The sequence below is a fragment of the Lontra canadensis genome, unplaced genomic scaffold (assembly GCF_010015895.1).
Source record: "Lontra canadensis isolate GAN:19392208 unplaced genomic scaffold, GSC_riverotter_1.0 scaffold171, whole genome shotgun sequence".
Taxonomy (NCBI): domain Eukaryota; kingdom Metazoa; phylum Chordata; class Mammalia; order Carnivora; family Mustelidae; genus Lontra; species Lontra canadensis.
This window is the reverse complement of record NW_022631165.1, coordinates 390,010-413,308: the sequence shown is the minus strand read 5'-3', so window position 1 is coordinate 413,308 and position 23,299 is coordinate 390,010. Positions and strand designations below refer to the sequence as shown.

The 23,299-nt window shown below is 55.5% G+C and overlaps 1 protein-coding gene across 3 annotated transcripts in view; it reads right to left on the bottom strand.

Annotated features, from left to right (window-relative positions):
• The window catches only part of RAB11FIP3 (RAB11 family interacting protein 3), a 77,014-nt gene that overhangs the window by 22,921 nt on the left and 30,794 nt on the right, over positions 1–23,299 (bottom strand). For all 3 annotated transcript variants that reach the window (XM_032845884.1, XM_032845885.1, XM_032845886.1), the window contains exons 2-4: positions 18,234–18,327; positions 7,900–7,991; positions 123–334 (exon numbers count right to left, since the gene is read on the bottom strand). In XM_032845884.1, the coding sequence (XP_032701775.1) occupies positions 123–334; positions 7,900–7,991; positions 18,234–18,327 (398 nt within the window). The remainder of the gene's footprint in view (positions 1–122; positions 335–7,899; positions 7,992–18,233; positions 18,328–23,299) is intronic.

The following is a 23,299-nucleotide window of genomic DNA, read 5'->3' as shown; positions in this document are numbered from 1 at the left end:
GCTTTCTCCCCAGGTCCCACAGGGACTCCGCAGCACTCTCTGACACCAACCCCTCCACAAACCCACTGCGCCCACAGGACACGTCCCCTTGGTGTCCTAGAAGCAACAGCCAGGGTACAGACCTGCCTGGGAGCAGCAGCAGAGCGCCGTGGCCAGGATCCTCCATGGCGTCCAGGCACTCGGAGGGCACGGCTGAGCCCCCAGCGCTGTCCGCGTCCCCTTCGGCCTGCAGCTCCGGGTGCACCAGGGTGCTCGTGTCCTCGTCGGTGAAGGTCTCACACTCGCTGTAGGTACTCTCAGACCCCATGTAGGCGCTGTCTGTCACTTCGTTGGCCTAGGAGAGAGTGCCAGCAGTCAGGCCCATACCCTGAAATGACCCCATGTCCGTGAACCTCAATGCCCCACAGTTCCCTACTGCAGGCATCGAGACACCACGTGGAGAGACAGCCTCAGGCAGGGTCCCAGCCGCACCTATAAGCAGAAATGTCAGCTTCACGAAACAATCCAACGGGTTCTTTTGGTTTGGGATTTTTTTTTTTTTTTTTGTGCCAAAACCCAGGAACGAGTATCCAATGCTTTTTTTTTTTCTTTTTAAGATTTTATTTATTTATTTGACAGAGAGAGATCACAAGTAGGCAGAGAGGCAGGCAGAGAGAGAGAGGGGAAGCAGGCTCCCTGCTGAGCAGAGAGCCCGATGCGGGGCTCAATCCCAGGACCCTGAGATCATGACCTGAGCCAAAGGCAGCGGCTTAACCCACCGAGCCACCCAGGTGCCCCCCAATGGTTTTCAAAACTGAAACACAGACCCGTGTTCCACAGCAGAAAACCCACTAGAGCAATTCTGGAAGTTAGCTGGGTAAGCATACCTAAAACAGACAGGAGGGTCCCAACACCACGGGACAAATCCCAGTGCAGCCCCTCACGTGTGCCTAGCAGCACTGGGATGACTTTTATCCGAAGAATCGTGCAAGAACACGCTAATCAAAAAGTCACCGTCAGTGCCAGTTCTGTACGATGTGGCTACTGCTTTGAAATTCAACTCTGGGGTCTAACCTCAAATACTAACCCATCGATTATTAACCAACCCATTACATTCACTGGTTAAAGGTCTACTTTCCACAAAAGCTATCTTTGTCTTCTCTTCTGGACCCAGTGCCCAGTGTCTAGCACAGTACAAATGATTTCAACTCAAAGAATCATTTCATGAGCCATTTTCAATTCATCATCTCAGCTTTAATTACGACGCAACTGCACCGGTTAGGAAAAGTAGCCAACACTTCATGCTCAAAACAATCTGAGGTTAACAACTTGAGAACAGGGGCGCCTGGGTGGCTCAGTGGGTTAAGCCTCTGCTCTCGGCTCAGGTCATGATCTCAGGGTCCTGGGATCGAGCCCTACATGGGGCTCTCTGCTCAGCAGGGAGCCTGCTTCCCCCTTTCCCTCTCTCTCTGCCTCTCTGCCTACTTGTGATCTCTCTAAAGAAAAAAAACAAAAACAAAAACAAAAACCTTGAGAACAAGTAAGATTCCAGAAAAGCAGCTGGAAAAGGTGCACTCTGTCCTGTCATTCTGATGTCACCAGAGGATAGTGTGCTCGGAGGTGCTGTGCTAACAAGAAGAGACCAGTCCCCCACTAACTCTGAGGGCCTCTCAAGGCTGCACCCCACAGCTCCTTGCCCCACTGAAGAGGCATCAAGGGCCCAGGCTGAGCTGGTGGCACCCGAGTGCACCGACGACAGGCCAGGGTCCATCCTCCATCCACCGTCCGCCAGCCCAGTGATCCCACACAAGGGTCCCAACCACTCCAAGCCCTGTTGCCTCATCTGCAAGACAGGACTGGGATTAAGAGACCACACAGGCCGGTACGGAAAGAAACCTGGGAGACTGCAGGGTTCACCAGTCCCTGTGGGCTCAGAGTCCCAGCTGTGTGTGCGGCCAGAGTACAACGGAATGACAGGAGAGGAAGGGCGCCACCCATGTTTCCAAGGGAAGAACCCATCTTCCTTGGAATCGAAGGCTACCGAGGAGCCCCTAAAACCCTTCCTTCCGAATCTGAACCCGGGAAATCGCTCTCAGCGGGTCGTCGTCACCGAGCAGGTATCGCCTCCGGCCGGGCTCAGGGCTGGCTCTGCACTCGGGCAGCATGGGCAGGGACAGGCCCTCTGAGCTGGGCAGGCACCCGCACGTTGGCGGCTGAGCCCGCGGAAGAAGCGCAGCGGAGCAGGCGCCAAGTCCACAGCCGGTTCCCAACATCTGCTGCGGGCTGGCTGCTGGTTTGCTGCCCAGACGGCACTCACACTCACGGAGGAGTGATGCCGGAGAACCACCCAAGAACAGGAGGAAGACCTCCTGAGCCCCACTGCTCTTTGTCTGCAAGACAGTGCACTGCAGCCCTCCCTTCCTCACCCACTCCGTCCTCAGACCCCGGAAGCAGGCAGGACTGCACACGGCGGTCCTCAGCCGGCAGGCCCAGCGAGGGCCCCGAAGTCATAGACTGCGGACCCGGAGATGATGTCCTATAGGGAAAAGCACTTAACTCTTGAGGTCGGCTTCATAAAAAGTCCACCCCCCAGCACCGCTGAAGTAGCACGGCGCTTACCCCGGCCGGCACGGGCCCCAGGCGTCCACAGGCCACTTGGCGTGCGCCAGGGCGGGCCAGCTCAGCACGGAGGGGAGCCTTTCTTCCCAGGAGGGGGCGGAGGTGCAGGCTCTTGGTCCTGGTTATCTCGCCTGCAAGGAGCTCACGGGAATTGTGCAGCTGAGGCCAGGGCTGCAGCCCGAAGCCCCCCGGCGCTCGGACAGGACAGCTCAGGGTGGAAGCCCGTCTCCACTGACACAGAAAGCGCGAGACGGACGCTGCACGACGAGCCTGACGGCCGCAGGCCGGGCACACACACTCCGCTCCAGGCGACTCGCCCTCCTCTCCAACAGGCAGAGTGGGGCGAGCACCCCCAACCTCCGACTGCTCCTTCCTAGGAGGGAGCAGTCGGAGGCTCCGAAGGAAGGCGCCCACTGACAGAGTAGGGGGCTCCGTCGGTGGGCGCCTGCCTTCGGCTCGGGTCCTGGGGTCGAGAACCTCGTCAGGTTCCCTGCTCAGCGCCGAGTCTGCATCTCCCTCTGCCTCTGCCCCTCCCCGCCCCACCCCACCCCGCTCGTGTCGTTCTCTCTCAAGAAATAAATAAAATCTTTAAAAAAATGATAATAACCCCCCCACAGAATGGAAGCACGGATCCATTCCTCCCACCGTGAAGGAGAACCAAACAAGAGAGCACGGCTTCCGCTTCCCTGAAGGCTTCAGGCTTGCGCTTACACCTTATCTGTCCCAAATGGTAAACAGCGTCCTGGAGGCCCCCTCCCCACCCGCCGCCGGAGGGGGTCAGGACCCACTCAGCCCGCGGGTGCTGCCTCCCCTGCTCACCCCCAGCACCCGCCCCAAATACATGTCAGCCAGCCAGGCCGCGGTCCGGAGCAGCGGGCTACACCTGCCTGCCGGAGAAGAGCGCCTCCCCGTAGTGCACATGAGACGCAGGACCAGCTCACATACCCGACCGGTCAGCTCGTATCTGCCACCACAAAGGACCCAACTTTGCCCAGAAGCCCACAAATCTAGGCAAATCTATGCTATCTTCTTTTAAAATATTTACAAATTACAGATGTTAAGATGAACTCATTGGAAAATCCAAGTGCATTTGGAAAACTCTGCCACATGCTACTATTACCTTCCCCGGTTGACAAAGGATCTGCTGATGAACACGGACGCGGGGTTCGGAGCCAGCGGCGAGGAGCTCACACGTGCCCAACGCTGCCCGGTATCCTCACTGCCCAGGTCATGGTCCCTCTGAGGGACACCGACTGCTCCTCGCACCCTCAGGAGCCAGCCCCTGCAGCCTCAACAGGCCTCACCTGGCTCCACACACCAGCTCTGGGAAGGCGTGCTAGAAAACGCTGGGGACGCCTGTCCAGAACGGTCTCTAGCTTCTCGCGACTAACCTCGAGGCCTCCTATTTGCTAGTCTGCTGAGGTCCGGCAAAACCTGTGTGCTCACCTGAAGGGACACCGCAGCCGTGGGCAAAGTTTAACCTGCTCCCAGACATGCTCCATTAATCATCCTGCAGTGCTGACCAGGGAAGGGAGGCAAAGTTCAGGAAGTGTCCTTGTTGGGTTTTTAACAGACTACAGAACAGTGGCTTTTGTTGACTTTCAAACCTTTGTTGTAACAGTTTGCACAAAAGACACAGTCCCCATCATTTTATCAAGATGGCTCTTTCCTCTAGAGGCCTCGGTGGGAGAAGGAGGGAGGAACAGGGGAGGCACAGCAGGGACAACTCTTATCATCCCTGTTTGTGTCTGTTCTCTGTGACCCTCCCCACTGCCCCCAGTGATGAGCTCACCCAGGCAGGCTGCAGGGGCCTTGGGCATGCCACCCTCCCCTCTGCATTCCCGTGAATGTGACAAATATTACTTAGTCGTCACCCCATCCCCCTCTTCTCAGAAAGCCCACATCAGTCACTCTCCTAGGAGGCGTCTCAAGCAAGGAGCAAACAAGAAGCAGAGGAGAGTCCAGCAGCAGCTCAGCGGGGAACTGCCCAGGCGCCCCTGACCCACACTGCTGTGTGCTCCATCAGGAAGTTAGCACAAGGCTGACAGCGCTAGAGATCGCCAGCAGAAGGTCTCCAAATGGGATATCTGGGTGTTAACGCACATAGCCTCCACCCACATTTTTACTGAACTTTAAGATTACAGGATGCGCAAGATTTTTTCAAAAAGAACATCTTTCGGGGCGCCTGGGTGGCTCAGTGGGTTAAACCTCTGCCTTCAGCTCAGGTCATGATCTCAGGGTCCTGGGATTGAGCCCCGCATCGGGCTCTCTGCTCAGCAGGAGCCTGCTTACACCCCTCCTCTGCCTACTTGTGATCTCTGTCTGTCAAGTAAATAAATAAAATCTTAAAAAAAAGAAAAGAAAGAACATCTTTCTGTAAGTTTCATAGTACTTGGTTCCAATCCCCTGAAAGTTACATCTAAAGATCCAAAAAAGCATTAAGAAGACATGGAAAAGCCTTCAATGCATATAACTAAGCGACAGAACCCAGTAAGCAAAAGCCACACACTGGATTCCAACTCTGTGACACTCTGGAAAAGGCACAACAGTGCAGACAGCAGAGATCAGCAGCTGTCAGGTTCTGGTGGGGAAAGGGACAAATCCCGGGAGCAGAGGGTGTTGGAGGCAGCGAAACTCCTCTGTACGGTGCCGCCCAGTGAGCACATGACCTTGGACACTTGCTCAAACCCACAGAACACATGGGGTGCCTAGGGGGCTCCGTCCGTGGGCGCCTGCCTTCGGCTCGGGTCCTGGGGTCAAGAACCTCGTCAGGTTCCCTGCTCAGTGCCGAGTCTGCATCTCCCCCTGCCTCCGCCCCTCCCCGCCCCACCCCACCCCGCTCGTGGTCGTTCTCTCTCAAAGAAATATAATCTTTAAAAAAATTATAATAACCCCCGCACAGAATGCATTAATACCAAGAGGGACCCCTCATGTCAACTATGGGCTTCCGTTACCCACAAGACATCAATACTGGGTCATCAAGTCTAACACGCGTAGCAGCGTAGCACACCTACGGAAGCACAGTGTCGCCACCATCTGCGTCGGGGACCGGTGTGCGGCGGGAAGAACCGCACTCTGCACTATGTGCTCCGTTTTCTGCAAGGCTAAAGCTCTTCAAATATAAAGTATTGACTGTTCTGCAAAAGTAACAACAACAACAACAAAAGCCTTAAAAATAAATGTTTCCTCCTTTCTGGAAAAGGAAAAGTCAGAAGCATCCCTTTTGCATCCTCTGAAACATCAGTTTCCTACCACGCCTTCTGAAGGTGACACGTGTGAGGTGGGAGCTGGTCCCGCGAGGGCACACAGAGGCGGAAGCACCACGCTCTCAGGCCTCAGGGGTCCACCAGCACAGAGGCTAGGAGGGGGCCAGAGTCGGACAGGACCCCTGCCCACTGTCCGCGGCTCAGGAGGCAGTCCCAGCCGCAGAGGCTACCACAGTTTTTGGGCCACATGGGCTCTTCAAGCACTAAATGTGTTGATGCCTTTCACCACCGACTCACAGACTCCGTGTCCGTGTCCCAGGCTGCCGCAACAAGCGACCACAGACTGGGCGTCTCAAACAACAGAAGTGTGTCCTCTTGGTTCTGGAGGTGTCAGCAAGGCTCCTAGGGGCGGGTTCCTGGTGGGCCCGGGCAGCCCTGGGCACGTGGCTCCATCCCTCCAGCCCCCACGGCTCCGTGCAGGGCTCCTGTGTGTCTCCCCATCTAAGGACACCTGTCACTAGACTCAGGGCCCAGCCTACTTACTACCCAGCACGATCTCATCTCAAAACCCTCAACTTAATTACATGTACAAGGACCCTTTCTCGAAATTATAAGGTCACGTTCACAGGTCCCGAGTGATCCTACCTTTTGGGAAACGACCACTCAACCCACTACACCCACCTCCACAGAAAGCGTGCCAAACGACAGAACCCTGAAGAGGGACGGACTGGAAGATACGGACGCTCGGGCCCGGCTCTGCTGGGAGGGGGATAAAGGTCCGATGCGACCTGCACAAGCGTCTCGGCCTAAGGGTTGCGCCCCCCCAGCTGCTCCAAACAAGCAAGAAGGGATCCCCTGACCTAAGCTGCACTGCTGGGAAACCCAAGGTAAGTCAAGGTGCACAGAGCCGCCCTGCTGTCAAGCCAGCAGCCCCACTCCGGTGAGGTAAGCGCCTCTCTCCATCACACGGTCTGGCCGGCCACGCGACTGACTCGTGACGCGTCAGAGTCCCGCACGCCTGCAGCCCCCTCCCAGCCACACAGGCTCGCAGCTGCCAATGGCCGGACACAACCTGGGAACCCCAGGTCACACACACAGAATGAACACACCAACCACACCGAACAGGGTGCCACGCCGCGTGGCCCCTGCCCTCGTGGGGCTCAGACCTGGCTGGTACTTCAGGACGAAGCTGTGAGTGCCGCATACTCCCCAGGGGCCCAGAGGTCTGTGGCACCAGAAGTGACAGCCAAAGTGAACCCACGCTGTCTGTGGGCTGGCCCGTGCCTGGAGCAGCCCCCCTCAGAGCCAGGACCCAAGACTCCAGAGGAAAGCAGCAAACTGTGGACTCCAGGAAGCTGCCTCGCGCCACCACCTCACTTTAGCCAGCCACCGAGGCCCACGGCCACCGCGCCACAGCCCAGCGCTGTTCCCTGCACCTTTGTTGGGCAACAGCGCCCCAGGGGCTCCCGAGTTTCTGACGTACATCCTAAGACAAAATGCCACGTCCAGCCACATGGGCCATCCCGGCATCTGACCACCCCTCCACTGGTGTGACACAACCGTGTGGTCTGTCTTCTGTGGCTGCTCAGAGACCTCCCTGCCGTGCAGAGAACTAAACACCCACAGTTACAGGTGACACCATGTAACCATAGCAACCGTGGGGGCAGGTGGCAAAGGGGCATGAGGTGTTGGAAGTCCCTAAACCCAGAAAATGATCTGAAATCTGATAAAACCAGAACTTCACAGCATGTCGCCTGCTCTGGCTTTGGCAGCCTGGGAAAAGGTGACGGCAACACCACTGCAGGGCCTGAACAGTGCAGCCTGTCCCTCTGCTGACAAGAGGCCCTAAGAGGGTCTCCGCCAATGGCCTCAGGTGAGCAGCTGTGGGGCAGACAGCTGCTGACCTCCCGCTACAACCATGAGTCCCCCAGAGTCCCCAGCACGGGCCCAGGGCTGCAAGGTGAGCCCCGACCTGCCCTCCATGGCACCTCCCAGAGAACAGCCCGGGCACCACGAAGCAGAGCAGGACTCAGAAGGCAAAAAGCAAGACGAGTCAGGTCAAACCCCTCTCGGCCCCGCAGTGAGCATCACTTGCCTCGAAAGTAACGAAGTCGTCGAACTCATCAGGGCAGGCGGGCGGCTCCTCGTCCTGGGCGGGTGTGACCGCGCACAGCTGGCCATCGGACTCTGCGGGAGAGAAGATATACTCAGCAGGGAACCCAGGGCACCCCCGGAGGCCGAGGGAGAAGGCACCGCCGCGGTAAACGCAAGCCGGGGCCCGGGCGGCCCATGTGAAGCCGGGTGGCTCGGACAGGAAAGCGGGTCTCCTCCCCAGGGGTGGTGTGGAGGCTGAGTGGTAAAATGTTTGCTTCCTTAAAAACTCGGATAGCATTGGGGCACCTGGGGGACACCGTCGGTCGCTTAAGTGTCCGACTCTTGGTTTCAGCCTCAGGTCATGACCTCAAGGTCTTGGGATCGAGTCCCATGTCGGGCTCCCTGCTCAGTGGGGGTCTGCTGGAGCTCCTCTGCTCCCTCCATCACCCCCCACTTTCTCTAAGATAAATATAATCGTTTCATTAATTACACCCAACAGCATCGTAAAGAGGAGGAGCGGGCTCTCAAGGCTGTGACAGTGTCCGCGGGCTTTCAAAAGCACATGGTACCCGACTCCAGTTTTCTCAGACTTTGGGTGTGTTTGGGGAGGTGCGGCTACGATGGGACAGACCAGAACCGCGCGTCACCCTGGTGCTGGGCTCACTGGCACGTCTTGCTTCCCTTGTTTTTGCTCAACTTTATCTTCTGCAATGCACGTTTTATTTTGTAATAAGGAAGACTTTAGAGGAAAAGCTATCCCATCGCGACGGGCTGACTGTCGCTCCTCCGACAGTCAGTGCTCCAGGGCAGCGGTCCTTCTCCGGCCGGACGGGTACTGCTTCCAGGGCCTCTCGCGCGCGGTCCGGCCCAGCACGTTCCGGAGAGCGGGTGAGCGACGGAAGGCGCCGGAGTTTCCTGCTGTGTCTCTGTGATATCGCCGGCTAAGAAGAACCGTGTCTGCGCTCCTCGTCCCTGCCCCTGGGAGTTTGCTGAGCGGCGGGGCCGAGAGGAGCAGCTGTAGGCCCCTGACCAGCCCCAGTCGGCCTCTCCTGGCTTCACAGCACCCAGGGGACTCGTGCAGCTTGAGGGCTGGTGGCCGAGGGCCCCGATGTGTGATTAGAAGGCTGGAGACCGGGCCCATCACCCACGACCAATGGGTCCTCCCCAAAAACCCAAAACGAAGAGGCTGTGGGAGCTTCCAGTTTAGTGAACAGCAACACGGCAGGAAGGTGGTGTGTCCCAAACCCCAGGAGCGCGGAAGTCCTGCACTCCAGACGCTTGCAGACCTCGCCCCGTACACCTCTTCATCTGCCTGTTCCCTTGTAGCCTTTTAAATAAACTGCTCACTGGTGAGTGAAGTTTCTTCCTGGGTTCTATCAGACACCGTGGCAAACTATCAAACTGGAGGAGGGGTCCCGGGGACCCCGGAGTCCCTGTCAGGTCAGATAGAAGTGTGGGTGGCCTAGACGCCTGAAGTGGGGTCTTCGTGCACTCCGGACAGCTGGTGTCAGAGCAAATTAAATTGTAGGACACTCAGTTGGTGTCCCCAGAGAACCGGAGAACCACTTGGTGATGAAAACCCACACACTGGGTGTCAAGGTTGCGAGTAGAAAACCGATTAATAGGAATTACTTATGTAAAATACATTAGTTACTCAAATAATCTAACATTTTAACATCAGTTCCTTGTTCTCCTTTTCTCAAAGTGGGCTCTACACCCAGCGTGGGGCTCAAACTCGCGACGCTGAGATCGAGAGCCGCGCGCCCCTCTGAGCCGGCACGTGACCTTCTTTGGCAGCTGGCCACCTGGGGCACACGCTGCTGTCCGTCTCCTGCGCGCAGCCAGGTTCTGAAGTCACCACGAAGGCCGGCCGGCCAGGGGAGGGAGAAGGGTCCTGAAGGACTTTCACCACGAAGCAGCGGCAGGACACATGGCTGTCCCGTCCTGGTTCTGAAGGACTCTCTCGGCTTCAACAGAATGACAACGCTTTCCTTCAACAACTGAGTGATCTCAAACATCTCTGTGGTCAGGAACTCTGAGACGCCTACGCCGACTCAAAACCACTTCGTAATACTGATTAAAGCTCTTACACCGAAAACCGCCATGTGGCTTTCAAGAACCATGGGTATCTGCAGGGGGGGTGCATGGCTGGCTCAGTGGGTTAAAGCCTCTGCCTTCAGCTCGGGTCATGATCCCAGGGTCCCGGGATCGAGCCTCGCACCAGCCCCTGGCTCAGTGGCGAGCCTGTTTCTCCCTCTGCCTCTTCTCCCCCCTCTGCTTGTGCGCTCTCGCTCTCTCTCAAATAAATAAAAGATTTAAACAACAACAAAAACAAAAAACAAACCACAGGTCCTTGTGCTGCCTGGTTTCCCCAGGACTGTGGCTAAGTATCTGCGTGGGACAGACTGTAGTCGGTGAGAAGGAGCCTGCAGGCACACGGGTAGAGGACCCCAGCACTTGAGGGGGGCCCTGCACTAGAGCTCGAGGTCTCTGCTGCAGGTGAGGGGCCAGGGTTGCTGTGGACACAAGATTTTGGTTTCGGAGGCAAGGGGGTCCAGGGGTGCCAATTACCCCAGTACAGCTCGAGACTGCACGTTGATTTTGTAAAAAGCTAGACTGTCTTTGGCCTATTTTCTCCTCTCAGATGTTCAGTCTTCCTCGTCCTTCAAAAACCTGAAACACGGAATTCAAAGGTCTCAAAATGCAGCCGACCATTCTGGACGCGGCGGACATATGCTCGGCCCTGAGGGGTGGACAGTGGTGGGGGGTCTTGTCCCACATCGTGGGCCGGGGGATGTGAACAGAGCTGGTGCTGTCATATTCCTGACGGGAACAAAATACTATTCTCCTGTTAGTCTTCTCTGTGTGAACTAAAACAATTCCCATTAAGTGGCCATTTTTAATGTGCATGTTCTTATTCCTGCAGAGCGTGGGGGTGGGCCGGCACGATGGCCTATTTGCAGCAACCCTCCCCCACCCGTCTATTCCTGCAATAGGGCCTGTGGTAGGACAGTGGCGATCTGCCTGCACGGGGCTGCCAACTGGGTCAACACACCGAGTCCCCCGCTGGGTGGCTCCTGGGAGCGGAGCAAGCCCGCCGGCCCAGACGGGCTGCCCACGGCCGCAGGAGCACCCGAGGGGGCGCCGGGGGAAAGGCGGCTCTGGCAAGCACACACTCCGTTCTCCCAAATGCTCTCAAACGACAACGGCAAAATCAGCTCTGAATTCCTTTTATTATAGTTATTTTCACTCTCTTGTCCTAACCAAAGTTAAATGATGAAATCCAACTACAGAGAAAGGGAACACCTGACTCCCTGAGCCCACTCGGCAGGACATCCGACAGGTGCGCAGCTGGGGTGCCCCCCCAGCACGGCCCCCCGAGCCCATGTGGGCACCTGGAGGCCCAGCCCTTCATGCCCGCGCCAGGATCTGGTGCTGGCATGCTGGCACTGAGCCAGGGGGCCACTCACTTACCCACCCTGCGGAGACATCCAGGTCTCCCATTGCCCACAGCACGGCCAGTGTTGTACCCCCACACCCTCACCTCTGCTGTCAGACCCCATGTCCAAACTGGACCCATCGGCCTCCCTACAGCCCAGACATGCCAGGGTGCCACACCCAGACGCCCCCTCCTCCCACACTCCTGTCCCCTCCTGTAGCTGCCCTGCCTCATCATCTGTGGGCTGTCCTGAAGGCGGGGGGTGCTGTGTCCCTGGAGCCTGGAGCAGTCCAGGTGCACGGTGTCTGTGCCCACAGACCTCACGGGTCAGCTGTGCCCTCCCCGGGCTGTGGCCCTCATCGTCTGCTTCAAGCTATCAGGGCAGCTGTCCTCTGCCCAGACACTGGACAGGGACCCCTGTCGCGCAGCCCGGCAGCAGACCACCCCGCAGGGCCCCTGGCCTCCCACCTCACTTCAGGAGCAGGGGTCTGCCCCCACGGGTTAAATTTCAGGGAGGGGGGACACCACCTGCAACTTGGCATCATGTTGAGACCAAACCTCACCCTCAGGGGATGCTTCTATTCCAGAATGTTCTCACCACAGGAATAAAACAGCATTTTCATCTTATATTCTGCCCAGAAAATACATGAACGAGAGAACAAAACACTAAAATAGCAAGAATGACTCCAGAGAAATATATGTTAAATAAATCAGAAGAGACCAGAAGCCAAAAAAAAAAAAAAGAGAGAGAGAGAGTATAATCAGAGAGGTGACCAGAATGGAGCGACGCACTAGATCCTGGGTGTACTTTGGTTTGTTAGAAGAAACTAAATTGTAAAGAAAGAAAAACCTTTATATATATATATAAAGGTTTTTATATATATATATATATATATATATATGATTAAATACAATGAGGGGCGCCTGGGTGGCTCAGTCATTAGGCATCTGCCTTCAGCTCAGGTTGTGATCTCAGGGTCCTGGGACTGTGCCCCGCATTGGGATCCCAGCTCAGCAGGAGCCTGCTTCTCCCTCTCCCACTCTGCCTGCTTGTGTTCCCTCTCTCGCTGTCTCTCTCCCTGTCCAATAAATAAACAAAACCTTAAAAAAAGGATTAAACACAATGAAAAGATAAAATGTAATTGTAGGGGCTCTCCTGGGTGGCTCAGTGGGTTAAGCCTCTGCCTTCGGCTCAGATCATGATCCCGGGGTCCTGGGATCGAGCCCCGCATCGGGCTCTCTGCTCAGCGGGGAGCCTGCTTCTCCCTCTCTCTCTGCCTGCCTCTCTGCCTACCTGTGATCTCTGTCTGTCAAGTACGTAAATAAAATCTTTAAAAATAAATAAATAAAAAGGCCTCTCCCCTCTTAAAAAGAAGTGATTGTAAAAAAGAAAATTAAAAAAGACTTAAAACACAAGTTGATAAAATAAGAAATTAGTTGAAAAGGGAAAATAATTAAAATGGAAAGATGAAAGAATCATGAGAAATACCCCATACTCTAGACTATCTCCCCAGTGCCGGACCGGGGCAGCTGGGCATGCTCTGGGGAAGTTCCTGCGGGTCTTCTGGGGGAGGGGCTGCTGGGCTCACTGTTTCCTGGAGGATCCAGGCTAACTGTGGCCCTGGCTGGGAGGTTTTTGTTTTTAATTAAATCAAAGTGGACGATTATGCAAAAGAATGTGAAAATACTGAGACTCCAACAACTCCTGTGGGGCTCCATGGGGTCTGGGGGCCGACCAAGGCAGGCCTTCCACCAAGGTCTCCCAACTTGCGGGCTCCGAGCAGTGGGGGCTGCTCCCAGGTCCCGAAGGCAGCACAGATGTGGCACTGGATCAACAGAACGCAGAGGGCCGGGTGCCACGGCGGATGGGGAGGTGCCGGGGAGAGCTGGCCAGGGGAGCCAGGACAGGGGTCTGCAGGGGAGAGCAGGCTGGAGCAAGCTGTGGGTGGAGACAACAGAGCCCTGCCCAGCTCCCCTCAGGCAGAGTCCGAGACCCCAACCAGGCCTGGTCTCAGGCTCCTCTCCACCAAGCCTTGGGGCAGACAGAAGGGGGAATGGCCCACACCAAGGGAAGGAGTGGGGAGGAGGCGGTGTGGTGTGGATGAAGGTCCTGGTCTCTGAGTCAGGATGAGGTCAGGCCTCAAGGAGACAGGCCATTCTTAAGACGGCCACTTCCGCAGCACCTGGGCAGCTCAGCCGTTAGACGGCTGCCTGCGGCCAGGGTCACGATCTCGGGACCCTGGGATCGAGCCCCGCTTCCAGCTCCCTGGTCAGCAGGAAGCCTGCTTCCCCCTCCCCCACTCCCTGCTTGTGTTCCCTCTCTCCCTGTGTCTGTCAAATAAATAAATAACATCTTTAAAAAATAGGTAAGACGGCCACTTCCCGCACCAGACTGATATCCACACAGTCCTTGAGTCACTCAACCTGCAGACACCTGCGGCCCACATGACAGCCATGTGGGGCCACAGCCAGCAGCCCCTCCTTCTCTGCAGAAAAAGCAGCAGCCTCCGCAGAGATGGCTCCTCCCCCTGCCAGGCATGAGGGCAGCAGGTCTCCCTAGAGCAGTGGGTCACACGCTCTGCAGGAGCTCCTGCTGACTGCCAGGTCATGACCCCCCAGAACTCCTGCAGCGGAGCCTGCCTCAGTGTGCACGACTCCGCCTGTCACAACAGACCAGCCACCAGCCTGGCAACAGGACCACGGGCTTTGGCTGAGAGAGGGCCTCAGAGCCACATGGATGGCACCGGCCATCTGGCTGGCCGCTGCCCTGGGCTCTTTCTTGCCCATGTGCACAGGACCAGCTCCCACTGCTGCTCCCAGCCGCAACCCTTCAGTCTGGACTCCCAAACCCCCGAACCCGAGGAAGCCCAGTCTCGCCCCTCCCGTTCCGTGGTTGTCGGCCCAGAGACACAGATGCCACTGTCCTGTCAGTAAGGCCGTGTGGTGAGCTTCCCGCCCGGCAGGCATGGCCAGTGCACTGTGGCCAGCAGCTCCAGCGTTCTGGTTTCTGTGGTCAGCAGGGCTAATGGGCTCCTGTCCGTAGTGAGAGGAGGGGTCACAACAAACCCAGGGGCACCTGTCATCCCTCCCATGGCTGGAGACTGAACCAGTGCCAAGGGCAGTCCTTACACAGCCTGTCACGCTCGTTCCTCTGAAGAGGGTTTATGGGGCGCCTGGGTGGCTCTGTGGGTTAAGCCTCTGCCTTCAGCTCAGGTCATGATCTCCGGGTCCTGGGATCGAGCCCCACGTTGGGCTCTCTGCTCGGTGGGGAGCCTGCTTCCCCACCCCCCTGCCACCTCTCTGCCTACTTGAGTGCATGCTCTCTCTCCCGCTCTGTCAAATAAATAAATAAAATCTTTAAAATAAATAAATAAATAAAGAGGGGCACCTGGGTAGCTCAGTGGGTTAAAGCCTCTGCCTTCAGCTCAGGTCATGATCTCCGGCTCCTGGGATCGAGCCCCGAATTGGGCTCTCTGCTTGGCCGGGAGCCTGCTTCCCCTCTCTCTCTCTGCCTGCCTCTCTGCCTACTTGTGATATCTTTCTCTCTTTCTCTCTCTCTCTCTGTCAAATAAACAAATAAATAAATAAATCTTTTTAAAAAATTAAATAAAAAAAGAGGGGCGCCTGGGTGGCTCAGAGAGTTAAAACCTCTGCCTTCGGCTCAGGTCATGATCCCAGGGTCCTGGGATCAAGCCCCGCATCGGGCTCTCTCCTTGGCCAGGAGCCTGCTTCTCTCTCTCTCTCTGCCTGGCTCTCCGCCTACTTGTAATCTCTCTTTCTGTCGAATAAATAAATAAAATCTTAAAAAAAAAATTAGGGCGCCTCGGTGGCTCAGTTGGTTGAGCGACTGCCTTTAGCTCAGGTCACGGTCCCAGAGTCCCGGGATCCAGTCCCGCATCGGGGTCCCAGCTCCATGGGGAGTCTGCTTCTCCCTCTGACCTTCTCGCCTCTCATGCTCTTTCTCACTGTCTCTGCCTCAAATAAATAAATGAAATCTCAAAAAAAAAAAAATTAAATAGTGTTTCTAAATAGTTCCCTTGAGTTCCTGAATTCTAGAATTTTCTACTGACATCCTGGCACAGTACCTGAGGATTGTAGCATATCCTTCCCCACTCTGCCTGTGCCAACCTTCCGGACTGGTTACGTCTAGTCTCTGGGAACAGGAACGCTCAACGGCTCTCACGATCATGACTACACGGCACTTAACTGCCAGCCGACCGGGATTCTAGAAGCACATTTTCCGTGTGCTTCAGCTGCTCACTTTCCCGGCAACGGTGACTGCCAGGTGTCCTGGGCCTGGCCTCTACGCACCCGTTGCCTTCCTAGCCCTAAACGGTCAGGCCGAGCAGCGAAGGCTTCTCTGATGACCCCTGAGTTCTGGGGCCCTCCAGCTTCCGTCCCCATCGACCCAGAAGCCTACACCCGGCCAGTCAGTTACGTCAGCACGAAGGTGAATTAAAGCTGCCGGCCACTGAGGCCGCCCCCATGTCTGCGGGAGCCCACCACCCCCCGCTCCGGGGATGGAGCTCAAACAGACACCCGCGGTGGGGCCAGAGGGCGCACCGTCAGGCTCGCACACCGCACCCCCAACCAATGTCAGGGAACACAGAGACCTCACTCTCTATCACACACAAGTAGGTGTGAAATTAATGAGAAAATCCGAAAAGACAATCAGAAGTTGAAAGAACTTTTAAATAATTGATTAGTCAGAAATCATAGTGGATTTTAAAACTAAGAGAAAAAAGCATATACGGTGAGTTTCCCACAAGTTAACTGATGGAATTTTTGGAGAACAAAGCCATCCCAAGGGCCCCGGGGGCCGCTGCAGTGGCCCAAGGAGGTCCTGAGGCGCATGGCTGGGCACAGGAATGTGGTCCATTTAGGAAGCCACCAAGGACACCAGCGGTTGAGCAGAGGCCAAAGTTTCCAGGAAGTCACCACTAAAATCTTTGTGCAAAAGCATGAAGGCTTGAACAACGTCATGTCTAACTGCACACCTGACCTCAGACGGTCACCCAACAGTTACCACATACTGCCTACATGGGTACAGACACAGGCATGTGACGCTAAGCCCCAAGGACTCTCTTCCTCATCCCCGTGCCCACACAGCATCACCCCCACCGCCCATCCCCTGCCAGGACCACTGCCCAGAGGGTCTCCTGCCCCACCCGCCCTCCATGTCTCCCCACCAGGCCCCATCTGCCACCCTCACCCCAGGCCCAGGGCCCGCAGCCTCTCCAACCGCAATCTCAGTCATGCTCATCTCACAGGCCTCAGGGCAGCTCCACCACTTGGCCCAGACCACACTCCAGCCAGCCTTCCCCGGCTGCTCTCCAGCTGTCCTCCCAGAGGGCTCCCGCCAGGAGCCAGCCTGCATAGCTCTGTGCCGCGGCCCCCACCTGCCACACCCACAGCCCCCTCCCTTGGGACCCCTCCTCTCATTACTAGGTGTGCTCTGGACCCAAAGGCCCACAGGGTTCCTGGGCAATGGTGGCACTCATGTGCGTGGACTGACTGGGTAAAAGGACAAAGGGTAAATACAGGTCACGATACACAGAGGTATCTCGGAGCCACCCGGCCTCAGTGTTTTAGGAAACCCAGCCCCTCTGGGACACTACTGGGCAATACGGTGGACAGACAGGGGACAGACCATAGACGCAACTCTATCAACAACCGCGGATCAGACTTCAGGTCCAAGGGCATCCTCTGAGCCAACCACAGCGGGTCCTGCTCAGGTCTGCTCCTCCTCCTCTCACAAGTGCAGGAGGAAGGGAAGAGCCTGCCACCAGAGCCTTTCTGCCACCATCACCCCAACACACCAGGCTGAAGCCGGGCCACGAGAAAAGGAGGGCTCTCCAGGGCTCCGGAATTCGAAGCGAAAATGGGCGGCATGTGGGCAACTTGAGAGTGTAAGAAACTAAGCTTACACCCCCAGAACCAGACATCGCACCCTGTGGACAGGCCCCAAAGCCATGAAAACACGTGCCCACACAGAGACATCACAGACGTCCAGAGGGGCTGTACTCATCACAGCCCTAAGCCGGAAACACACGGCCCAAACGCGAGTGTCCGCCCCGGGCTACAGAGCTACATGTGGGAAACCAGCTGCAGCGGCGCCGTCCTGCCATCGAAAAGCAGACCCTGGTCCGTGCCGCGCGGACGAAGCTCGGAGACACCACACGCGGGCCGCGGCCGCACGGAAGAGCGCGCCCGACAGTTCCCCCGGTGGGAGCCAAGCCCGAGGGGCAAAAGCGCCTCCGGGGGACGAACGCCAGCCCAGGGTGGAGCGAGGAGTGGGGCCGCTGCAGGCCGAGGGACCGGTCCACGGGACGGTAACACCGGCCGGGGTTTCCGTTACTGGTCATGAAGAACGGCCAAAATTCAGAGTGACAAGATTGACTGAACATCCGTGCGCTTACCGTAGGCAGTTTTCTCTCAAAGTAAGGCCGCAAACAAGCACTGAACTCGAGGTAGCCACGGCCACACAGGCCGAGGCAGTCGGGGTGGCACGCAGCCCATGGGGCGGGAGGCCAGGCGGAGCACGGCCAGACCCGCAACCATGTAGGGGAAGCGGCGCGCGGTCCGCGGGCGCAGCAGCTCGCACGCACGCGGTGCTGCCGCGGGGCCCTTGCGGTCCTCCTGCGCGCCTGCGGGAAGGGCCCTCGCCTTCGGACACTGTGGCCAGGAGGCGGAGTCTGCTCTGGAAGACGGCGGGTGTGAGGAGCGAAGGACGACGAGAAGGCCCGAAACCCAGGGTCTTACAGGGGCTTGGAGGGGAAAGGAAGACGTTACGTGCAGCCGAAAGGGCATTCCTGAGGGTGGGTGAGGGCACAGCCAAGGCAAGGGCTGGGGCAGAGGACGCGAGGAGCGGGAAACACGCGGTGGGGGAGACTGACCTCCGTTCCTGATCGCGGTGATCCCTCGACAGAAGTCCTCAAAACTGATCACGCCAAGCCCACCGGGGTCCAGGTATTTCGTTAAGTCCTTCACCTGGAATTGTCAAGAAAGACGATGTTATCGAGCCTTACAAATCAGAGGACGGGTGCGCTCTGCCCTCGACCCTCTCCCCACGCCCAGATGGGCAGCCTGCTTGCAAGGTACAGTGCTGAATGCAAGAGTGACCAGAAGCTCCGGCCAACGACGGGAGGCCTCACAGGGGAGACCGGCCAACAGCACCCAGGACCGCCAGCGATGGAAATAAGCTCCTGCGTAGTCAACAGCCGTGCTGTCCAGGGAGAAGATCGGAAGTCCTGAAGGCTTAGGTATCAGTCGAGCCGTTGAGACTGTTACTAACGTGGCAGAGACCCTCCCATCCACTCCCAGAGGCCTTGCAGGCTGTGCAGAACCCTTCGTAAAAACGGGCAAGGAGACCCCAAATACCAAAAATCACATAAGTAAGATGAGTCACACTTGGAATTTACAGAGAATGAAATTCTTCAGAAAGAAAACACATTTATATTTTTTCTTTCTTTTTTTTTGAAGATTTTATTTATTTGACAGAGACACAGAGAGAGAGGGAACACAAGCAGCGGGAGTGGGAGGGGGACGAGCAGGCGTCCTGCTGTGCGGGGAGCCCGATGCGGAGCTCGATGCGGAGCTCCGTCCCAGGACTCGAGGGTCATGACCTGAGCCGAAGGCAGACGCTTAACACTGAGCCACCCAGGCACACCTACATTTTCAAGTATAAAGTGGGTTTCATCAAAATTTAAAACATTTGCGTTTCAAAAGACACCATTAGTCAAGGGCGCCTGCGTGGCTCAGTCAGTGAAGCGTCTGCCTTCAGCTCAGGTCATGATCCTAGGGTCCTGGGATCGAGTCCCATATGCGGGGGAGGGTCCCCTGTTCAGCAGGGAGTCTGCTTCTCCCTCTTTCTCTGTGATCTCTCTTATTCTCACTCTTTAATAAATAAATAAAATCTTAAAAAAAAAAGTCACTATTAGTAAAACTGAAAGTCAAGACACAGACTGGAAAAAGATATTTGCAAATAACATATCTGATAAAGGACTTGTACCCAGAATGTGTAAACAACACTTACAGTGTAGTAACACGAACTACCATTCTTCTTTAATGGGCAAGACATGGAAAGAGACATTCTACCAAATAAGGCAGACACAGGTAAGCACATGAAAAGATGCTCAAGATCGTGAGTCGTTAGTGAAATGCAAATTAAAACCACAGTGATATCACGCACTATGAACAGCTGTATTCACAACAACCCACAATTCGGGCACCCGGGTGGCTCAGTCGGGGTCTGCCTTCCACTCAGGTCACGATCCCGGGGTCCTAAGATGGGCCCCATGTCACGCTCGCTGCTCAGCGGGGAGCCCGCTTCCCCCTCAGCCTTCCCCCAGGCTCATGCTCTCTCACTTCTCTCAAAAAATAAATAAAATCTTTGGGGCGCCTGGGTGGCTCCGTGGTTTAAGTCTCTGCCTTCAGCTCAGGTCATGATCTCAGGGTCCTGGGAGGGAGCCCCACATCGGGCTCTCTGCTCCGCGGGGAGCCTCCTTCCCTGTCTCTCTGCCTGCCTCTCTGCGTACTTGTGATCTCTGTCAAATAAATAAATAAAATCTTAAAAAAAAAAGGATTTTATTTATTTATTTATTTGACAGACAGAGATCACAAGCAGGCAGAGAGAGAGAGAGAGAGAGGAGGAAGCAGGCCCCCCGCTGAGCAGAGAGCCCGATGTGGGGCTCCCTCCCAGGACCCTGAGATCATGACCCGACCTGAAGGCAGAGGCTTAACCCACGGAGCCACCCAGGCGCCCCAAATAAATAAAATCTTTAAAAAAATATTTTTCAAAAAAATAAATGAACAAAGAGATAAAAAGGACTGAGGAGAAAGTGACAAGGACTGAAAACAAAGGCAAGCTGATGTAAGAGTAACAGAAGCCCCAGAGAAGAAAAGTCAAAGCAAGGGTCCAGAACAAATCTTAAAACTCTACATCAGGAAACCTCCCTAAGATAGAATCTTCAGCGCGTGCTGAACTACCACCTCAGGTACCAAGAGCTCAGGACCCCAGAAGACCCTATTCCAGGACTTACTCTGGTGAATTTCCCGGACATTAAAGGGAAAAACCAAACAGCTTCGCAAACTTCGACTGACTTTACAGAAGAAAATCTGATTATCATTAAACTGTTGAGCAGCAACACCCAGTGACAGGGAATGTTCCAATCCCATGATCTGGGGTGTTGCTCAGGACAGGCGCCTTCATGCCACTGAAAGAGAGAAGAAAGACACAGGCTGAAGGCCCGAAGCGAACACCTGTGATCCCAAATGTGACCGGAAGAGTCACGATGAAGTATCGCTCGTGGAGTATTAAAGAAAACAAAGACCTTCTAACTCTGCCCAACCCCGACAGTAAGCACCCTGGCACCCAGGCTGATATGTAAGCCCCACTTCCCACGAAGAGGAACCGGGAGCCTTGGAGGCTGGCCAGGAAGCGGACACATGGAGCCCAGACTCCCCGTCACACCTGAAAACAAAGAAGCTGTCCAAGTCCCCTTAAGTCACAGCCACTGACTCAGGAGCCAGCCCTCAGCCTTCACAGCCAGGAGGGAAGCACGAGCACGATGAGAAGGGCAACTCAGGGGACGGGGACCCCCAAGTGCGCTGTAACCCGCGAAGGCGCACTAGGGGAAAAGCAAAGGAACGGGCGTCACTGGAGGACACCAGTGCAAGTGAGAAACAAAGGGAAAGAATCAAGCGGTTCGCCTGCGTCTCCTCTACAAACTGTTTAACTCCGTTTCTCTCTATACAGCACGTCAGCGGGGTGCCTCGGCGGCTCAGTCGTTGGGCGTCTGCCTTCGGCTCAGGTCGTGGTCCCGGGGTCCTGGGTCGAGCCCCGCATCGGCCTCCCTGCCCTCTGCCCCTGCTTGTGTTCCCTCTCTCACTGTGTCTCTGTCAAATAAATACGTAACGTCTTAAAGGAAGAAAACCAGAGCATCTCCGCGAATAAACAGGGGAGAGACAAAGGACCAAAACGCCACCCCTGCAATGCTCAACGCAGTAGTGCGCAGAACCAGGGACACTCCGCGCCGCCTAAAACCACGTGGACATGGGGCGCCTGGATGGCTCAGTGGGTGAAGCCTCTGCCTTCGGCTCAGGTCATGATCTCAGGGTCCTGGGATCGAGCCCCGCATCGGGCTCTCTGCTCCGCGGGGAGCCTGATTCCCTCTCTCTGCCTGCCTCTCTGCCTGCTTGTGATCTCTCTCTCTCTCTCTGTCAAATAAATGAATAAAATCTTTTAAAACCACGTGGACAGACCACGCGACGCCACGTATCTCCTGATGAAAGCAGCACCACCGCCTAAATCCAGCCTGCACCTAACTACCAATGTGCAGAAATACGGAGATTAGAGTGACACGTTTTGACGGCATCACGTGGCTGTAACCAGCAAGCCCACTCCGTGAGGACCCTGACAGAGAAGCGAGCTGCTGTTTCCAAGGGAAAAAAGATGTAGAGGAAGCCCTCCCTGTGAGACTTGGAAGACGTACCAATCTGGGACCATGTAAGGGGTTTTAGGATCCTGATTCAAATAAACTGTTGTTTTAAATCCTATTTACAAAATAATTAGAAATGTGAATACTGATCCTAGATACTGAATACTATATGATACTAAGACAACTTTTACAGGTGTGATAATGGTATTTTAGAAATTTTTTCATATACTCACTGAAGTATGTGGAGATACTTCGAACGCTGGGGACTAAGGGACATCCACGGCTACACACATGTGGCTGACTGGCCATGACTGACCGTTGCTGAGGCGGGGCGGGGTACGGGGGAGACATCGCACCACTCTATCTACTTTCGTACAGGCTTGGACTTTTCCATAATGAAAATCTTAAAGAGAGAGAAGACAAAAGAGCAAAGCAAGCAAGCAAGAGAGGACCATGCCGGAGGGGCGGCGAGGAAAAGGGGTAAGGCACTTGGCCTGAAGACAGCTCACCTCTGACCGCAGAAGGAGGCCAGAACCATCCAGGAAAGCCAGAGGACAGGAGGGGGAGGCCATGCAAATACTTGGGGATGAGGTGTAGATAAGGTATTTTAAAGGCAGAGAACCGGGGCTCAGGCTACAGTGCGCACGAGCCCCTGGCCGAGCTGGCCAAATCCGTAAATCCACACCACCCACCGCGTCTGTCAGGGCATCCTCTGCAGTGGGCAGGCGGGCAGGCTGCCACGTCCAGCCCTCGCACCACTATTTGGGTAACATAAAGCCAGACTGGAATAGGACCAGCTCGAGCTGACTGACCCTAACAGTCCAGGGCCCTCAAGCCACAGACTGCGTCTCCCTCTTCTCCGTCCACTATGTGGAGAAGATGGTGGCCACTGTCCTTCCATCCCAGGGCCCTACATGCTGCTGAGATACGGGGCCTGGGCGTCCATTCATCCGCTGACTTCTTGAGACAACTGACTTGGAATCATTGATAAAATGCCTCCTTCCATATCTCACAAAAACTCTCCTTCCTAAAGCACACGATCTCTAGTGAGAGGCTCACTGGAAACCTAAACGGCCACCTAACCTGGAATCCCCACGGGCCACTCTGTCCTGAAGATGCCTGAGAATTCTGGGGCACCTGTCTGGCTCCCACAGCAGAGCATGTGACTCTTGATCTCAGAGTCACAAGTTTAAGCCCTACAGTGGGCATAAGTTTTACTTCACAAAAAAAAAGAAAAAAAAGAAAAGAAAGATTTCTAAGAATTTCAACAATGAAGCTACTGATTGAACACAAAGTACCAAGTTGTCCATTCTGAAACATTAACCCAAAGCTTTTTAAACAAATCATTAACTAGTAGGCCTTTATGCAAGTTACCATGTTAGAAGATGAATCAAAGTACATACATTTTTTTTAAGTGCACTTTAACTATACCTTCTTTTTTTTTTTAATTTTTTAAAAGATTTATTTATTGGGGCACCTGGGTGGCTCAGTGGGTTAAGCCTCTGCCTTTGGCTCAGGTCATG